Here is an 18,727-nt window from a genome sequence, read left to right on the forward strand (position 1 = left end):
TTTTCATTACATAAAGGTTTGTATGTTCAAGCCGTAATTGTTATTAGCTTCAAACTGCACCTTCTGACTTCAATTGAAAACCAAGCCCTACTACCCGGCTACTTAGCTCCTGACAAAAGCTATGAAGGAAACGGCCACCATGCTGTCAGTACGTCCAATTTCTGCAGCTCTCTCAAAAGGCAGCTCTATTAATCCCATATAGATTATGCATCTGCAATTCCTGCGACTTCACACCATCGCTTTCTTCAGATTGCTGCTAAAGATTGTTGCCACAAAATTACAGTGTTGCCACAAAAACCGAAGATGCTTAGATTCTACCTTCTCATTGGGGATTTCTCTATGAATCAGAGGTTGACAGAGTAACATCTCAAAAATATGAGGGCTAATGTGGAACCTTGTAAGATGTCATTTAACTTTTTTTGCCATGAAGAACATTCATTATTTCTTCTAACACCTTTATCTATTAGTCAGTCTACAGTCAGTGGTTATACTTAAGGTTCTTTTGTGCTTGTGGTGCACTGGATCCAAATTTGAAATGACTAAACAAGCATCAACCTATTCCTTTCATTAGCTTAGTGACACAGGAGTTAAAAAAAATACAGTGACGTACATTTTCATCTGTATACAGCATTCCAGTTTTCAAACACTGGAATGTGCATAAGAAAAACATTTTAAGTTTTATTTCATGTAGACCATTGGCAGCAATGTATTTCAGAACACACAGACGGAAAACAATATAATCTGTAAGGCCCAGTCTTAGTATCAACTAATGGGTGCATAAACAAAATATGAACTCCAACTATTCTCTAACCTGCACTGAATCAGGATAACTTCTTGTGTTCACAAATTTCAGCCTAAACTCCTCCCCGAGAAATCCTTCCATATGGGCAATTTTTGCCATTTATTAAAATTGTAGTAGTATACAGCTAGCTGACAAGCCACAACCACTCCTTATCTGTGTCTCATTAAGTATTTTCTGAAGTATGGCTCATGACTCCCCCACCACAGGAAGACTGTAGGTTATAACAATATCTTGACCACAAGATCCAGATCCAGATGAGCGATTTAGTCTAGTAAAAGTCATAGAGAATATATGAAAGATGCAGTTATTCTATTTACTAACACATGCGTGGTTTTATAACTATAAGCTTAAAAAAGTGAAACGTATCCAGCCACTGAACAAAATTGACATGTGTCTGTATTTACAGAATTTTTAAAACCCAAATTCTTTAAGAATAGAAAAACAAAAAACACTCACATGAAACAAACAACCCACACACAAAAATCAGAGATCACTTAATCGCTCTAAGAACAGTCTGAATATTATTCCCTGTTTCCTAGAGAACCTTCTCCAGAAAGATTTTAAGCAACATTAAGAAAATACAGTATTTTCTTTTTTGCATTTCACTAAAACACAAATGGACAGAATTAAGGATTTTTAAAAAATATGCATCAGATTGTTCTTTAATACCTCTTATAATTCATAAACTTAATAAACTTTGTATGTGTACAACAGGAAAGTTCCCAACAAAAAATAATTCAATTTTAAGATCATCGCAACTTCCACAATACAAATACACACAAACATGTAAAAAACAGCTTACTACCTGATAGTTGTCATTCAGAAACAAATTCACTGGAGACAGTACAAGTTGAAGCATTGTTTCTCTAAATCCTTTCTTCATCTCAAAACACAACCTTTCCAAGAAAGCTGTAGGGCACTCTGGACCATCTGGACTGCAATGCTGAAGTAAAAATGGAATACATCTGTTTCAGAAATTGAAAGTAGACAACATGGCTGAAATTGTAAGACTAGAAGCAAACCTGTGAGCAGGAAGAATGCTAATTTTCCTCCAAGTGGAGACTCAAAAAGAGTTGCCTGTGCAACTCCAAAAGCCTTTCAACAGTTACATAAACAGAAATTCAAATCCATTTGGCTGAACCTAATTTTTTATCTGGATTCTTATTTGAATTCCTGGATATCCCTCAGAATGCAGCTGCACAGAGCCGAATGCAACATTAGAAGACAGTTATGCTAATTAGCAGAGAAATCATAACGGTCAATCAAAAATACTATCACACAAATCAAGTTCATTAAATAAAAATCATATAAGAAATTATCCGGTTCTGCCTCCCAGGTAAGCAAAATAAATCATGTCTCAAATTGGTTTCAACAGCCAAATTTTAGTAGAGATTATATACACACTTTGGTAAGCACCACCTTAACTTAACATTCCAAGGAGTTAAATATAACTCAGATAAGGAAATTAGGAAAAATTACATAAAGCAAAATATTTTAAGATTCTAAAGTACTCACTACTGGTAATCGCCCATGAACTTTGTACAGATTAACAAGCACAGTGATATCCCATGGGCGTAAAGTGAGAGGGTGAACCGGCTTGACTGAACTTTCATTTTCTCTTCTGTCATTTTCCACTCCAACAGCTGTCCACCCAGAGCTTGAAGATGTTGACAGTGACAAAACAGGGCTTGAAATCACTTCTTCAAAATCAGTGTACATGTCATCTTCACCAAAATAATTTTCCTAGGAGAAGGAATTGTTATAACCATATGGAAAACAAATTAAAAATGTATAGGCAGCGTAATGACATACAAATCCAGCCTTTCTCTGTATGCTAGCCCTCCCTAAAATAAGCGATATAGCTACAAGCTATAGCCAAAGAAACATATATACTTTTATTTTATGAAAAATGGACACCTAAAGTGAGCAAATTTAGGCCATGTGCTTTGCAAGAGAAGGAGCTCTCAGTAGTTCTCAAAGTACCAATATTCTGGATGCATGCAACAGAAATAACTACTCTCAAGTACCACTACTGACAATTTAAACAGACTTCGTGCTTTTAAAAATAGGTAAGAGTAAGAACACAAAACATCCTGCAGAAAGTCAGTCTCATCCAAACTTCTGAAGCTTGTTATCAGCATATTTCAAACCCTTAAACATACTTTTAAAATACTAGTTCATAAACATTTCTCCCCTTAGATCTAAACCCCACTTTGTTTAAGCCAATTCCCCTTAGTTATCCAAGACCAAAGCAACTTTGCCAAATTCTAATGGGAAACAGAAAGTCCATCACTACTTAAAAAAACAAACAAACAAAAAAACAAACAAACCAACCAAAAAAATCAACTTCCTGGTGTTTTAAGTGCATCAGAATCAGAGAATCAGATTTCTGATCATTTGTCACCTCCTGCCACCCTTAAAAAAAAAAAGTCGAGACTATCAAGAAGAATTTTCTGAATGATGCAGGTTATATTTTCTTGTTAATTCAGTGCGTGAGAGGTGTTGGGGACTAAGCATTCTGTGGAGCAAAATCTGACCAAAGAGATTACAAGACACAAATGTTGGTCCTCATTCATTCTTAGAAAGTAATTCAGTCCCTCAGCCTCTCATGTTGACAGAAATGTTCCAACTATCACAAACTCCACTGGTGGTTTGTAAGATGTACACAAATGAGTACTGGACTCAAGACTGAACTGAAACAGGTTTGAATCTTACGATGTTTCTTGCCCCCCTCCTTCCTTTTTCTGTGCCTTATTTGCTTTCCAAAACTTCTTTGTTCTTTTGTAAGCACAAGTCTGCAGCACAAGCAAGTAAAGAAGAACTGTACAGCAAAAAGAAAGCAAGCAATTGCAAGGTACCTGTGTCCTTGAAAATGGTCTGCAGAAAAGGCAGGCTCATTATCACCCTTGAAATAATGACTCTTGTGGACATGTAATTTTACCATCTTGTACTGAGTCTCAAGTATTTCTGGTGTTAACGCGTATGAATTAAGCACTACCCTGTGGCCAAACCAAGAAACCCTCACAAGTTAAGCAAAGCTAATCCACTTTGCTTTTTAGCAAAGAGAAAAGATAAATGTCAGTGTTGTAATACAGATCTTGAAATATTATAAGGCAGACCCAGCAGAGGGTGCTAAGAACTCCAGTAACTTACTCCTGGTACCTTCTGCTGGGGATGCAAGGACTTATAAATCATTCATTCCTGGCCAGTAAGCCCTTCAGTAAGAAACACAGTGCACTACAGCAAAAAACTACCTCCCAAGAATAGAAGACATAACAAAAGTGCATGAAGAACTCGTGTCCAGGAATCCTTCCCGCATGTATTAAAAAAGATCAACAAAAACAAACTAAAAACAACAATTCAGCCACAAATCAGGGAAAGATGCATAAAACCCCCCCAAGAAATCTGTTAAGAGATGCTTCCAGCACAGCTGGACAATAACATGCAAAGAGTCACAAAAATACTAAAAAAAACAATAAATGTGCATTTTCAGAAAAGGGCTATTCATCTAAACTTTATCTTGAGACTTAGAAGATCAAAGCTAGATTTACTCTGAGAAATCTGCACCTAAAAAAATTTAAATCATCATAGAACCAAGCGATCTAGTATAACACCGCTTATATATACCTCCACAGGCAAAGAGCACTGAAGAAACGTTGCTTTGCTTGTAAAGACAGAACCATCTCATGAATTTATGGGCTACAGAAGAGGAGCTCAATAAACAATTCAAACACGGGTGCATTTCCTTTGTATGAGGAGATATGAAGTCTTCAAGATGCAATACTGGCCTAATTTTAATGCTATTTACTTCAGTGGCGACATGAAAAAATAATGAGCATTTTTGAAAGTCCTATACTCTATTTTCTGCTATTCAATGCTTACATGCAATACCTTATTTAAATTAATTGAAACTGTTTCAGTATGAGTCCTGATACTGATGACCTGTCTTCAGAAAATTCCTCGTCCTCTGACCCAAAATGAAAGCCTTTAGAAACACTACCTTAGCCTAAATCTGCATAGGCTAAGCCAGACCTTTTAAAAAAACGAACAAAAACACACCCACAAAAAATAGAAAAGAAAAAACCCTCCCCCCCCCCCCCCCCCCAACCCAATCAAAACCCAAACATTTCACTGTTAGTCAAACAGAAGCGACATGTTCAGTCACCTCCTCTTTTGTCACACAAGGCAGGGTGAGGAAGGTGGGAAGAAATTAAGCTGTTTCTAGTCACCCTGAAGATCATTAATGGAAGAGGACACAACACAAACATTTTAAAGCATAGTAGATGAACATCAAGAAAAGGATGAAAAATTCTTCTTCAATATTGATTGAAGTAGCTTTTTAAATTGAACTTATTGTCACGTCCCTCCCTCTTCCCCTCCATGTTTCTAACTCCAGAAATTTCACAGAATCTAATTAAAACAAAGCCAAACAAACATTTGGGACACTGCAGAACTTAAAATGAACTAAAAGCATGGGTTCTGATATATCTTTGCATACAAGTGGTTGTTAATATAAGCTCTGGTCATAATAATGGAATTTTTAATTTTTTTTTCTTACTACTGCAAAAGTCAAAGGAGAAACTTTCTGCACATGAAGTCTAGTGCATATACTTTCTCTGAAATGAAAACAATGCTGATATGGGTCTAATACATATATATATATATATATATATATATATATATAGGAAGTCGTCTCATCAGCCTGTGACAGCTGAATACATCCCAGCTACGTCATATCACCAAACAGAGTCATTCCAAACTAGTACTTTTAAAAAGTTTTCATGTAAATGCACATATTCTGCAGAATTCTGATTTTCTATTTCAAATTAATTATTTCTCTTTCCTACATGTAGTCATCCATAAATTTTACAAGTTGTGTTCCTACACCTACCTTTATGGACAGAAAAGCTTTGAGCAGGGGTCCATACAGGGTTATCTGGGAATCTGGGGAGAGTTCCAGTTCCACATGGAGCTTATCGGGGGGCAGCTCTGCGGGGTCAAGGGGAAGGCGGGCTGATGCTGAGGGAGATGAAAGCACACTGTCCGCTGTTTTCTGCGATGGCCGTAGCACGGATAACATTGTTTCTTCCATTTCTGACACTTTGGAGCAAAATAAAGAAAGCATATTTTTGTTACAGGTTATGCATCTGATGGACAGAGTTCTGCAAATACGAATGTGTAATAAATACATAACTTTTTGCAGCTTTCAAATTTGGTCTGTATAATCATGTTAATATGTCTATGCTACGGAACTGGTTTCGCATATCTAGTAACGATGGGAAGACAGGAAAATATAGAATATTTTAGTCAAAGTTAATTATGCAAAACAGTCCTTCAAGTCGCCCCCAAACATTTCATTTATTTATCTTGCTTTTCAAGTTAAATAAAGACATGCTTTCATTTCAGTGTAGCAGATTTCCCACAGCCACATAGCTACTGAAGAATAAACACAAGTGAATAAACAGGAAAACTGCAAAATTTGTATTAAAAAACTATTCTGAACCGGTAGCTCTGTAGGCCAAAATTTCATCTCAAATGACTCAACTATTTTAGTCACAAAACAGTTTGGAAATTAAAATCTTACTTCCTACCCTTTCTTTTTGAGTTAGGGAGAAGAAAGTGCTTTTTTTGAAGTGAGGAACAGCAATGAGAAGCAAGTGATAACTCAAAGTGCTTTGGGGATGTAAAGCAATTGCAGGGATGTAAAGAACTCTGTGGGAATACCATATCAAATTGATGCTCCAGATGGAGTAAGGTTTCAGATGCCAGTTTAACTGGAAGAACCGGCACATACAGAACTATTGTGAATACACACCTGTAGCCAGAAAACCTTCAAGGTTTTAACTTACCATTATTGCCTGCAGTGCTTGCTCAGCGCTTGCATTATGTTAGGCGTTATACATTAGCTAAATGCCGCAGTGAGGTCACCACTTTTTTGGAACCTGCATCTCTTGTAATTCAACGTATGTGTTTCTCAGAGACTTAAAGAGTTCTATCATTTGACTCAAAATAAAATACAGATGTTGCTACTGTAACAAACACATTCTATCAGCATCACAAATTAGAACTGAGCTGGACTGTGCTGGATTACTCATTGAAGGAAGGCACAGATGCAATTACCTGTGTATGTACAAACTTTCAAATGCAGGTTCAATTGCTACGATTATGAGTAAGTGTTTTCAGATTTGAAGTAAGCACGTTTAGCACAAGATGACAGTCTCACAAGAGCACTTAATGAACAGCTGCAAGACAGAACTTTATTTTTTCTGCTTCATCCTCCAAAATCCGAGTTCTTTTAGATTTGAATTGTTGGAACTCAAAACCTGAAAATGCTATCCAGCATGTCTTCTAACACCTGCTGATTGAGGCCCATTCAAATTAGCTCTTATTATTCTTCTAATACCTCTCCTTCATTGGTTCTGCTTTTAGCATCTCAACCTCAAAGACATTTATGTAACCCCATAACTTCCTGCATACCTCCTTCTGCATTTAAAATAAAGTATTTTATAACTTTTTCATTGCAAGCACATACTTACAGAATATTTCTTATTTAGAAATATTGTTTAGACATTTAAAATTTAAATATTCTTAGTTAGAAATCAGTGTTAGAATGACCAGTCTAACACTTGTATCTGATGGCCATGGTTCACGTCAACAGTGCTAGCTACAATGAAATCTCGGAGTTTCATATTTGTAAAGGTAAGACGTTGTTATATCTCATATATAGTGTATTTCAACATTTAAATCATAAGACATCATCACAACATCCAAAGGAAAAAAATTTAGAAAGGCTAAGGAACATGACACTGCCAAAAATATTGTACTTCATATTCAACATACCAAGTGATATTTCATGTTATGCAACAACCCATTTAAGAGATCGACTTTGTTAAGGAAAAGGAGAAATGAACTACAGACAGTATCCTTTTTACACAGGGAACTGGGACGCATTCTGAAATTTTGCATCACAAGATGTTTCCGGTGTTTAAATCAAACCTGACGCATTCTGAAGATTAGCATTTTACCATGTGACATATAATAGTAGTTAGATTCAAAATTCATTTCTGCAAATTTAAGCTGTGACCAAAGTCACAGCAGTTCCTGAAATGAAGCATGCTAACAAGAAGAAGGTAGTGACACTTACAGGATTGTTTTAACTGCTCATCTGCCTTCTGAGGATAAATTGGGTGCCATGAGTAGTCAATCGTAAACACAACACTCGGGACTGTCCAGCATTCAACCCATCCAGCCCTTTCAAAAAGAAACATCACACTTTTATTTGAAGTACAATAGTGTCATTAAATATGTTCCAGGAACATGAGGCTGCTTTCATCACAAACAAAGTAATATGAAGAGCCAATATAAAGACATCAGCATATCACAGTAAAACTCACTCTTCTTGAGTAATGTTCCTCCATTTGGGTTTGCCTGTTTTCTGACCACTTTGACATTCGGCAGAAACACAAGATTCAGGACTTATTTTATTAGGCTGACAATCTTTCACCAACATAAAAAGGGAATATTTACTAGGATGACAATCTGGTAGATACAAATGAAGATCGACATCTTCTCCCTAAAATGAAACATTAGTAACAGAAAAGTTAATTTACATTGGCTTTATGCATAATGCTCACCCCATTTGCATGTTCAGATGCGTCATCATCTTCTCTTTACAGGCAAGATGATGCAAGAAATCTCAATTTTCACATGTGAAATAATTTCTAGTACGATCCCAACAGCTCTCTAGTCCTGACCAGTTGCAAGTCCAGTAACTTGCACATAACGCACCATAGCAATCTGTAAAACACAGGGGCATGACTTGTAGTGATTCCTGTTCTGCTGCTTAAGCCATGCTGCAAAAGTTAAGTGACTGGCCCAAGGCTACCCTACATCTCAACTAAACCATACTTAAAAAAAAAAAAAAAAAGATAAAATTTCTCTTTCTTCGCTATCAAATTATACAAAATTACCAACATCACCATCTAATAGTTTTTTATTTTTAGTAGCAGTAGATTGTTTCTATTTTAGGGAAGACAAGAGGTAGTCTTTTAAAGAATTATCTGTGTCTGTTAAAAACACTTTATCATTATTACTTATTCTATTCTCTTAAAAGTGTGGAAGTGGCTTTCCGAAATGGTTTGGGGGTACCCATTCCAGTATTTGACTTTTATCTTTGAACATACATTAAATTTTAACATTTTCTAAATAAATGGGAACAGACTTCCAAGTGATAAAATACACAGACACACAGTCTAAGTACATATAGTAAATATACATAATAAATGTGTGTATATATGCATGTATGAAGCATATGTGTCTATAATTTTTAAATATATTTTTGTTTGTGTATATAAATATGTATATATGAAGTAAACCAGCCTATGATTAGATGCTTCATATAAGCAACAGAAACCCATCTACCTCCAGGTTACTTAAAATAAAAATTCTATGAGCTGTAAGTGAGAGAGAGCATTTTTATTTCAGGAAAGAGTTTATTCAAAATTTCCTGACTGAAGGAGGTAGGGAAACTATCTCACATTTAGGAGACAAAAGCGAGGAGGGGGTAAGAACTTACCCTTAAAGAGAATCTAGTATTGCATGTGGTTGGAACGAAGTCAGTGAAAGGCAGAGAAAAAACAATGTTCAGTGTTTCTCCACAAGCTGCTAGATAAACTGGGAGAAAAGATGAAAACCAAAAAAAAATCTGTCAAAATTACTCCTTATTTTCTTCTTAGACAAATTATCAAACATACAGGTAAAAATACTGAAAATATATTCAAGAACTCATGACATAGGAAATTGATGTTTTAACTACTGCATATTTCTAAGAATATGTCATACTAACTTATTCTGAAATTATTTACTCCCTACAGTTTGTCCTTTATAGAAAGACACTGTACTTAGCACAATGAAATTGCAAGCAGACAATAAAAACAACTGTAACTAATATCTTATGACTTACTTTATTGCTTCACACACCAGTTTTTGGACAAGAAAACACATATTCAAAGTTCCTCAGGCTTCTGATGAAGTAGTGAGCCTTATTTTTAACTAGAACACAAGTTCATGATTTTTAATCCACCATCCTCTTTCTAGGTTGAAATTATAAGAGTCTAGTACAGTGTAGACCGCTGAAATACGTATAAACCAAACTGCAAGTTACACAAAGTTCTGGCTTTTGAAATGCACCTCTTAGTTTTGTCTAGAGTTAGCAGCATTATCTCCTATTCTGAAATGAACAGGAAACACATTTCTAGTTATATGGCGTTCAAATGGAATTTTTCCAACATTAAATTAAAAGTGTATTCCCGAGTGAATGATTTCATTTAGCATATTGAATGTATGTCAGGACCTCACAGTTGCTCTCTGCAAACTGTTGTACTAAACCAATGATTCAAAGGGTCTTGAAAAATGAATGCGAAAACATTATCTAAAGCTGCACTCTCCCCCCAAAAGGTATGCATTTGTACAAAGTTAGAACTTAAAACAGATTGAGGATGGTTTATGCACATCAACAGTAGCAAAATGGGTAGTTATCACTGAACACACATTTTCTAGTAAAAATTTCACAGCTCTTGTACTCTCTCTATATACACTCTAGATTTTGTAGCATAGTTTTTGTAGTATGTACTTTTCTTGCAAATAAAAAAGTGATCTCACCATTTTCTTGTTGTTTGGTGGAACAGTCAATCCAGTTGTGTTGATTTGCTGCCCAAATCATTTCAAATTGATGAAACATGACTTTGAAGTTCCACATATAAGGAACAAATGAAAAAATATCAGGTGCACTATCACTGGACCAGTCTTGGATCAAATCTAAAGCCACATAAAGTAATAAAAGACAAGTTATTAGCAGTCAAGTGAGAGATTTCCTCTTTTAATTTTTGTCTTTTCATAAATTGTAAATCTTAACCATTTCCTCCTTTACAGAAAAGGGAAAATAAGGAGAACAATACACAGCATCTATTTCTCAGGCAGATGTTCCACAAACACTTGCTATGATCCATTTCCCATTTCTCACCTGCTTTTTAAGTTGGAAAGCTGTAGGTTTAATTAAGTTTTCTAGTTTAGTTTTGTTCAGTAGCAAAGTCACACTAAAAGCACTGGCCTGCCAACTGCTTGCTTTTGGTTTTCCACTCTGAACGTGTACATCAGTAGTATTTTCTAACACAGCAAAACAGTCTTGTAGACATTCATGTTTGCTCTGAATAGATTGGTAGACTATGCTGCGTACTGCAGCACTACACAGATAATGGCTCCGGTCTCACTAGGAGAATAACTTTATTAGCATGGCACTATGCCTGCACTAATTAATCCTTCCTCCCAGCAGGGCTAATTAGCCCAGACAGTGCCACATTGATGGGGCTATATTCTGTCCATTACTGCAGCTGGAATGTTCAGCAACAGTTTGGTGATGCTGTATCACATGATACTGCCTTGTGCATATACGTTCTTCCAAACAGCCAAACTTCTAAGGAGCAAAATACTTTCTCTAATCATTTGTCAGCCACAGGGACACAACCTAAAGCTTAAGTAGCTGAAAAGCAGTCAGCCAAAGAGAGATATATCAGAGAAATCAACATCCTAGGTGACAAATATTAAACAAATCAGTAGCTCTGAGAGAAATAAATTGAACTGAAATTTAAAATCACTTAACAAAACTGCAGATCAAATTTAGTTTAGAGGTTAGAAAATTAAATTATTTGCCATCTCTACACAAACATACAAATATCTTGTACACAGACACTTACAGACAACAGAAAATATCAGGAACTTGGTCCTCAGAAACAACTTGTTCTCCTAAATATGTGAAATTAGAGTACCTGACCTTGTATACCTTTGCATAATTTGAAAACAAATTCTAAAGAAAGAATATTTAATTTGATATGGAACTTATTTAGTAAAGAAGTTACCTGTAAAGAAGCTTTTCTGAGCAAAGATGAAATGATAGGTTGCTTTATAAACCTCAAGTTCACATTGCCATGTCTGTGGCATGTTCCATATCCGAGGATAGCTGGCATTAATATGAAACTGTGAACAAGATATTAAAGCATCAGAATTACTTGAGAAGATGACAATGCCTGACCCTGTAGCTCAGCAGTTTTCACATATGTACTCTGCTGAATAATTAAAACTCTTTTCCTGCTGGGATGAACAGAAGGCCTCTCCAGTTCCTTAATAATTTAATCTCTCTCCCTTTCTGCATTTGAAGGTCAAGTGTTAGCATATTCATTTATATGGAAAAGTATACTATGAACTTCTGTTGCAGCAGATGTACCAAGCAATTTATAAAACTAAGTTTTCATTAAAAGCATCACTTTTCACAATACACTAACAAGAAAGTCCCTCAGAACACAATATTTTTCAACCATCGATATGAAGATCAAATTTAAACATTAAAAACATCACTCTAAGAAGTTCATTTAAAAACCAGTGAGAAAGATAATCTACAAAATTAGAGTATTGCAGAAGTGAAATACTAGGCAAACAAATGATTAATGAAGTATTAAAATTGTCTCAAGTAATTTAAGCATTCTGAAGTACTTCACACTCACATTCTAAAGCAAAGCTAACAAGTATAATAATTTACTAAGGTAAAGCCTATATGAACACATGCCTACATCGGAAATGAGGCAAGATTTGTAAATGGTACTCCAACCCCTCCACTGCTTTCAAAACACATATAACGTGGTATATAAATTCTGTGTCACTGGAAGTTAGACACATGCACTTATGTGTGTCTATGTAAGTTCCTTACATATTAAGGTCTTGCAAAATACATTAAAAAGGCATATTTCTGGAATGTTTAAGAACCTAAAGAACTGCCCCACAGACAAATAAATACATTGTTTATTAAAAATCCTCTAGAGACTGAAGGTCTGTGCTTATTAATGCAAACTTACAGCTAGCATTTCAGCTTCTAAGAGAGTCCGGTACTGCATACTGCTGGTGGCATCGACATGTAGAAGCTGCCCTTTAATTGTAGGTGAATAGCCTAGCAAACAAGACAGTAAACATAATCATTCAGATGTAAGACACACAAATACTGAAATAATTTTCACCAGTGATTTCAGCAGTCCACTAACAAGCAAGAAATACCATGATGGAAATTAGTAGTATAATAATTCTGTCCTCTACAGTTTGTCAGTGAAGAGCTTAACATGTTCTGCCTTCATGTAGGAGAGATGACAAAAGTCTTCTTGCCAGGTCTGGAAATGCTCAGGTTCCGGAGATCTTGGTTAAAGACGCAGAATAAAACTCAAATGTGCCAGAAAGATTCAGGCTAACAATCCATTTAGCAAAGGGCTTCAAACCAGCCAGCAAGTAACTCCCATAACACTACATTTATCTCCACTTCATCTTGGATTTGGGGATTTGTTATGTTTAAATAAACTACTACTAAAGTAGTTTTGATAACTCACTTCTTGGCATGATTTAACTACTATGCTAATCCTACTGGAGATGTCCTCCTGATTTGAGTTGATAATGTATCTGTAATCAGCTTCAAAACATACTTACATGATACACTGTCTAGTATTGTGTTTCCTAATCCAAACAAAAGAGAGGTAATGTAACTATTTAAATGAGTACATACTTTAACATCTTACAATGAAATGAACACGGAAATACTTTTTGCTCCTTTACATAAAAATATACATCTCAGTCACAAAGGAAAAACACTACAAGACATTCACACACATAGGAATTAAGCTAACTGTTCAGGAAAAACATTAGGAAAAACAATTAAGCTTAGCCTTAACTCACCATTTTCACCTACTGTCATAGGAATATTTATTTCCAGATATGATCCTGCACCAACATTTACATGTACAGCATTAGTTTCCTGTATTGCAAGAAAGGAAGAAAGTCCAAACATTATTTCTGGGCTCACCACATCAGCCACTGTACTTCATGCCTCTGGCTACCATTATCCACACCTGGATTAAAGCAACCAATGACTGAAGTCTTTCTTGTCGTCAGAAAAAATTAGTAATGAATTACCTATCTTCACTGGTACAAAATAACACCATATTTAGGTTTAACAAATGCTGATGTAGATCCATTAATAGGAACAGTGCAAGACATTCTGACTCAAGGCCTGAGAGGTTAGAGGAACATATATTTCTAACACTACACTTCCTAGCCCTTTCAGTCACCAAAAAAAAAGAAGTGTACAACGAAGTCACGCTATATCTCATTTATAAAAGTAGCAACAGGGGAAAGAAAAATCCAGACCCCTACAACATACACATCTTTTGCTCCCCCCACTATCGTCTCTCCAGTAATATTAGATATTCATCCAATGTCAGAAGAAATTATCTTTTCATCATGATGAGCTTCATTTTAATGGAAGATTGCACAGGAAGTCTAGATCATGAATTCCCAAGACTGTAGGAGCTGGCATGGCTTAAGATGTAGCTTTAAGGCTTAAAAGAAACTTAAAATAAACCAACAAATATTAATGCCTCTCAGCTAGTGTTTCTCTTTGAAGGGTTTGCTTATAAGAAGACTAAAACAAGAATTGCCTAGCTTTTAAAACCATAGTTCTGTAATAAACACCCAAGACCAGTAAAAATACGCACAACCAAAAAGCATAGTGTTATCACAGCAGGCAAGTTATTTTCTAGATAAGTTTTCACTATTTACCCTATTTTTGGTAAAAAGCAAATCAATGGTGGCATCTGCAATAATATTCATCCGCAGTTCAAAAGCAAGAATCTGTCTTGGTTTCCCAGGCTGTGCAATTTCTGAGACTTTCATCACTTGATAGTCTGGTGGGAAGAAAAACTTCCACAAGCAATCCCTAGTGGGGGGAAAAAATAAATAAAAAATTTAGAAAGCATTGGTTTTATTCACAGAAGGAATATATACACATTCATACATATTTATGCATCTATTTGGTTCATTTAATTATTTTCTAGTTAGCTGAGTCTTTAGTCAACCACTGGATGTGATAAGAAACAATGTTTGTTTAAATTCCTCATCATGGGAGCCTTCTAACTCATTACTGAAATCTCCAAAAGTTTCAATGACAAGAAGTGACTTTTGGATAAAAGCTATAAATGGAGAGAACATAAACAGTTTGGAACAAAAATATTTTCATTCAGACAGCAAACAAGATATGTTTTTCTTATTGTTCCTAATCTTTGGTTTACAAATCTGCTACAAAAACATAGTAGGATATAGTCTGTTTATGTTGCTGTTCATGCATAAATGATTGGTGTAATGGCCAGAAGTAAATAAAATACAAAACTTTAGGACCTCAGAACGGGAGTGAAATGAAGCCTGCACTTCTGCAGACTTATATCTGAACATGCAACTACATGAAAGGAAAGCCACATAGATGAACCACAGACAGCATAGCTTGTAAGTCTCAGGGGGGTGGAAGTAAGTCTTTAAGCTTGGTAGTAGTTTCCTGCACCCAGCAGCTGACCACTATAGCAACTTAGAAGTTTTTTTTAAAAAACAAAATAAACCAAAACACACACAAAAAAAAAAAAAAAAACAAAAAAACACACAACCAACCAACGAAAAAAAAAAAAAAACACAAACACCACACAACATACACTCTCAAAATCCTGAGGAAACCCAAGATTTTATTGCATGATATATTAAAGATCAGTATTTGTAGGAGCCCTTATATGAATTGAGAGTACAGAGTCCACTGAACTCCTACAGATCTGTGCTTCTAGAACATTTAGGCACTTTCCAAAATATCTTCTATCTATGGCACAACACAAAATTTTTCCCAGGTACATATCTATGATTTTTACAGACACTGCATAGGCACCAAACTGCCTTCTGTCTAGCTAGTTAAAATTATAAAAACCATACTATCATTGAGTGAGCTTTCTTTGTAGTATTAAAAGTATCATTAATGATTCACCGACTGTATGTTCTAGAAACTAGCATTTTCTCTTAAATTCTCTAAAACACTGTCATATCTAATGATTATTCTTTGGTCTGCCATCCTTACACTCCTAAGAGACAGTTAATGATAATAGTTTCACCAGAGAATTAATGGAGTCCAAGAGAAGTATCAATCTGTAATTAATAGGGGAAAGGAGGGAAAGCACTGCTTATGTCACTTTTAGTTAATAGTCCTTTACTCTCTAAACAATCCTATCATCTCCACCAGAAATACTCATGTGCAAAAGAGTGAGGGCTAAGGGAAGAATAGTAGTAGAGCACTGTCCTGATATTTCACCACTAAAAGATCTAAATAAATACTTTGGAGACTGTATCAAGTGGTTGATTTTCCTACACAGGGATAAATTATTCCCCCCTCATTATTTTTGCAGACAGATTTGTACTTCCATAAACCTTTCCTCATCAGTACGCAGTGTATTCCCATCCATGAGATAAAAGAGGCATAACAAGTATAAAGGTAACCAGTTAAAAGGTTAAACTCTTACTTATGCAACACTTGATAAATAGTAAAATTACTTTGTTCATAAAAAATAGGAACATACTTTCTTAATTTAATAATAAAAATTCACTGAGTAAACCTAATTTTGGAAGGACAACAAGATAAAAAAAACAATGAAGTCACTAATCTTAAACCATTGTGGCAGGACTCTTCTTTTAGACTGCCTAGTATAACCCATACAAATTAGAAGTCTGAGCAATCACATACTGGAAACTTTAGAATAATTTTTCAATAGTAATAGATATTAAAGATTAAAACTGAAGATGTAAATCATGGTAATACCTCTGCCTGTCAGCCCAAGGTCCATAATTGAAGTCTGTTCCTTTTCCGCAAACAATGTCCAAACCCCAACATGGTGGCAGATCCTGTAATTTGCTGTCCTCATTGCTTGCTTCTCCGTCATTACTTTCCTCCATCTCTTCTGGTACAAGACCTATATTACATAATATAATAAACAGATTATTAAAGGAAGCTGCTTCAAATTAGCAGGAAAAATGTTTGCTAAGCATAAAACAATTAAAGTGTCCTGATGACAGTTTTATTTGAGACCACTACAGTATGCAAATATCAAGCCACAATTCAATGCAGACTCCCAGTGGAAGGGCAAGAATATGACCAAAAATCCTGGGGATTTTCTGAAGTGCTGCTCACTGATGTCAGTGAAATGCTGACATACACAGCAGCTTTCTCTTAAGTATGCTTTTTACCAATACAGGCTTTCACACATCCACATTCAGTTCCAACTCGTACTTACAAACCAAGTTTCAAAGCAAAGATCAAGTTCAAATCATTTCTACAGACAATGCAAGTAAATAAAAAGGAAGACTTACTGCAGTAGACGGAGTTACTAGTAAAAATTCAAGCAGTAATTTGCAACAATCCAAAATTGCCACCTATCCTGCACCAGTATACATCATTATTGAACGTGTTACCTTTGTTCAAGATTCAGGCAATACTTTAAGCGGAGTCAGCAAAAGCTTTTGTAAACCAAAAACTCCAGCAAAATAAAGTGGTAACACAATGCACTGGATTTAAAGTGAAAAAGACACATCGGTATTCATAAACCAATGCATCAAATAAACTTGCCGAAAACTCCAGTAGGTATTGACTATAAATCATCCCCACTCCTGAAATACATTTGGAAACTTACGTCATGTAAGTTTACAGCTTAAAACATAACTTCTTTCAAGAATAAGTATCAAGATTAATTTGCTTCCATGTTGCACATAGACTTGCAGAAAGCACTGTTGACAGAGAACCTACATTAATATAACACTACTCATGGATAAAAATGTTAGTTCTACATGTACCGTTATTTCATCTATGGAATTCCTCTGGCCTCTTACATGAAACAGTCTAGAAGTTGACAACAACCACTAAAAAGAATACAGCTCAGGATTTCACTACCTTCTAAATACCAAACACATGAACTCTCTTCCCATTTGTTTCAGTGGAATTTTTTATGTACACTTTTATTGGCTGCAAAACATTATACTAACTCCTTCAGCACAGAAGTTTTTCAGCATTAAAAAAAAATAAATTGTCTAGCAAGTGTAGACAATTAAACAAATAGCCTTCAAATCCCTTAAAATTTTATATTTGTACTTAACAGAAGGTACCTGGTTCATCCATATAGTAATAGATATCAACGTCATTGGACTGCATTACAACAAAACCTTCACCCATCAGCCTTGGTGGTCTGCAGTGAAAGAGTGCAAACAAAGATTAAAAGGGAATGCACCGAGATTAATTTTTATGAAATCAAGTCATTTTAAATGCAACATATTGGGCATAATGGAAGAGATTACATAGGTCAGGTTCACTTGTAGCTTGTACCTAGTACATATTTAGCATTTTATTGATGATTCCATGGTTATCTGTATCAAGCAAGCCAACAGTGGAGATAGAGTAGTATGTGGTGCCTGATCAGGAAGATTTTGTGAGCAAGACTCAAGTTTGACACGATCCCAAGACACCAGCTCTGTGCATCTATATAGCTCTTGGCAGCAGCCTAACTGCAGGCTGCCTGCAAGGGCCAGGGGCTGCCTTGTCTACCACACATCGGTCTTGTGTTGCCAGAAGGGTGGACGGAACAGACAGGAGTGCCCGGGACACACCACTGCCTGTCCAAATGCAGCTGTTTATAACTTAAATTTGCAGTGCATGTTCTAGGTTCAGTTTCTTGCTTTCCCTCTCTACCCCACTGTGACTCCTCATGTATCTGCTGCCTCAGAATAAATGAGCTTCTGAAAATAAACACTGTGAATATTCAAGTCTATCTGGTCTCAGGTCCCAAAAAGGCAGCTGTCATATTGCTAGGCTACATCTATCCTGATTCGCAAAAAATACTTGATCATTACATTATTATTATTTCATAAAGTAACTTAAAAGTTTAGTTAACTCGAGCATGAAGATATCTGGTTCCTCTCCACAAAGACATTTCTCAGGTATTATAAAGCCACAACCAACTACTAAAGCTTTACTTTCAACGTTTC

The 18,727-nt window shown here is 35.7% G+C and overlaps 1 protein-coding gene across 9 annotated transcripts in view; it reads right to left on the reverse strand.

Moving 5' to 3' along the window:
* KIAA1109 (KIAA1109 ortholog) overlaps positions 1-18,727 on the reverse strand; it is a 126,319-nt gene that overhangs the window by 81,055 nt on the left and 26,537 nt on the right. For all 9 annotated transcript variants that reach the window (XM_042796299.1, XM_042796296.1, XM_042796302.1 and 6 more), the window contains exons 9-21: positions 17,852-17,931; positions 16,515-16,665; positions 14,450-14,606; positions 13,568-13,646; positions 12,706-12,797; positions 11,716-11,833; positions 10,463-10,618; positions 9,378-9,475; positions 8,197-8,375; positions 7,947-8,053; positions 5,694-5,902; positions 2,318-2,545; positions 1,608-1,745 (exon numbers count right to left, since the gene is read on the reverse strand). In XM_042796299.1, the coding sequence (XP_042652233.1) occupies positions 1,608-1,745; positions 2,318-2,545; positions 5,694-5,902; positions 7,947-8,053; positions 8,197-8,375; positions 9,378-9,475; positions 10,463-10,618; positions 11,716-11,833; positions 12,706-12,797; positions 13,568-13,646; positions 14,450-14,606; positions 16,515-16,665; positions 17,852-17,931 (1,792 nt within the window). The remainder of the gene's footprint in view (positions 1-1,607; positions 1,746-2,317; positions 2,546-5,693; positions 5,903-7,946; positions 8,054-8,196; positions 8,376-9,377; positions 9,476-10,462; positions 10,619-11,715; positions 11,834-12,705; positions 12,798-13,567; positions 13,647-14,449; positions 14,607-16,514; positions 16,666-17,851; positions 17,932-18,727) is intronic.

Source organism: Tyto alba, unplaced genomic scaffold (genome assembly GCF_018691265.1).
Source record: "Tyto alba isolate M040663 unplaced genomic scaffold, T.alba_DEE_v4.0 Super-Scaffold_23, whole genome shotgun sequence".
In the NCBI taxonomy this organism is placed as follows: Eukaryota; Metazoa; Chordata; class Aves; order Strigiformes; family Tytonidae; genus Tyto; species Tyto alba.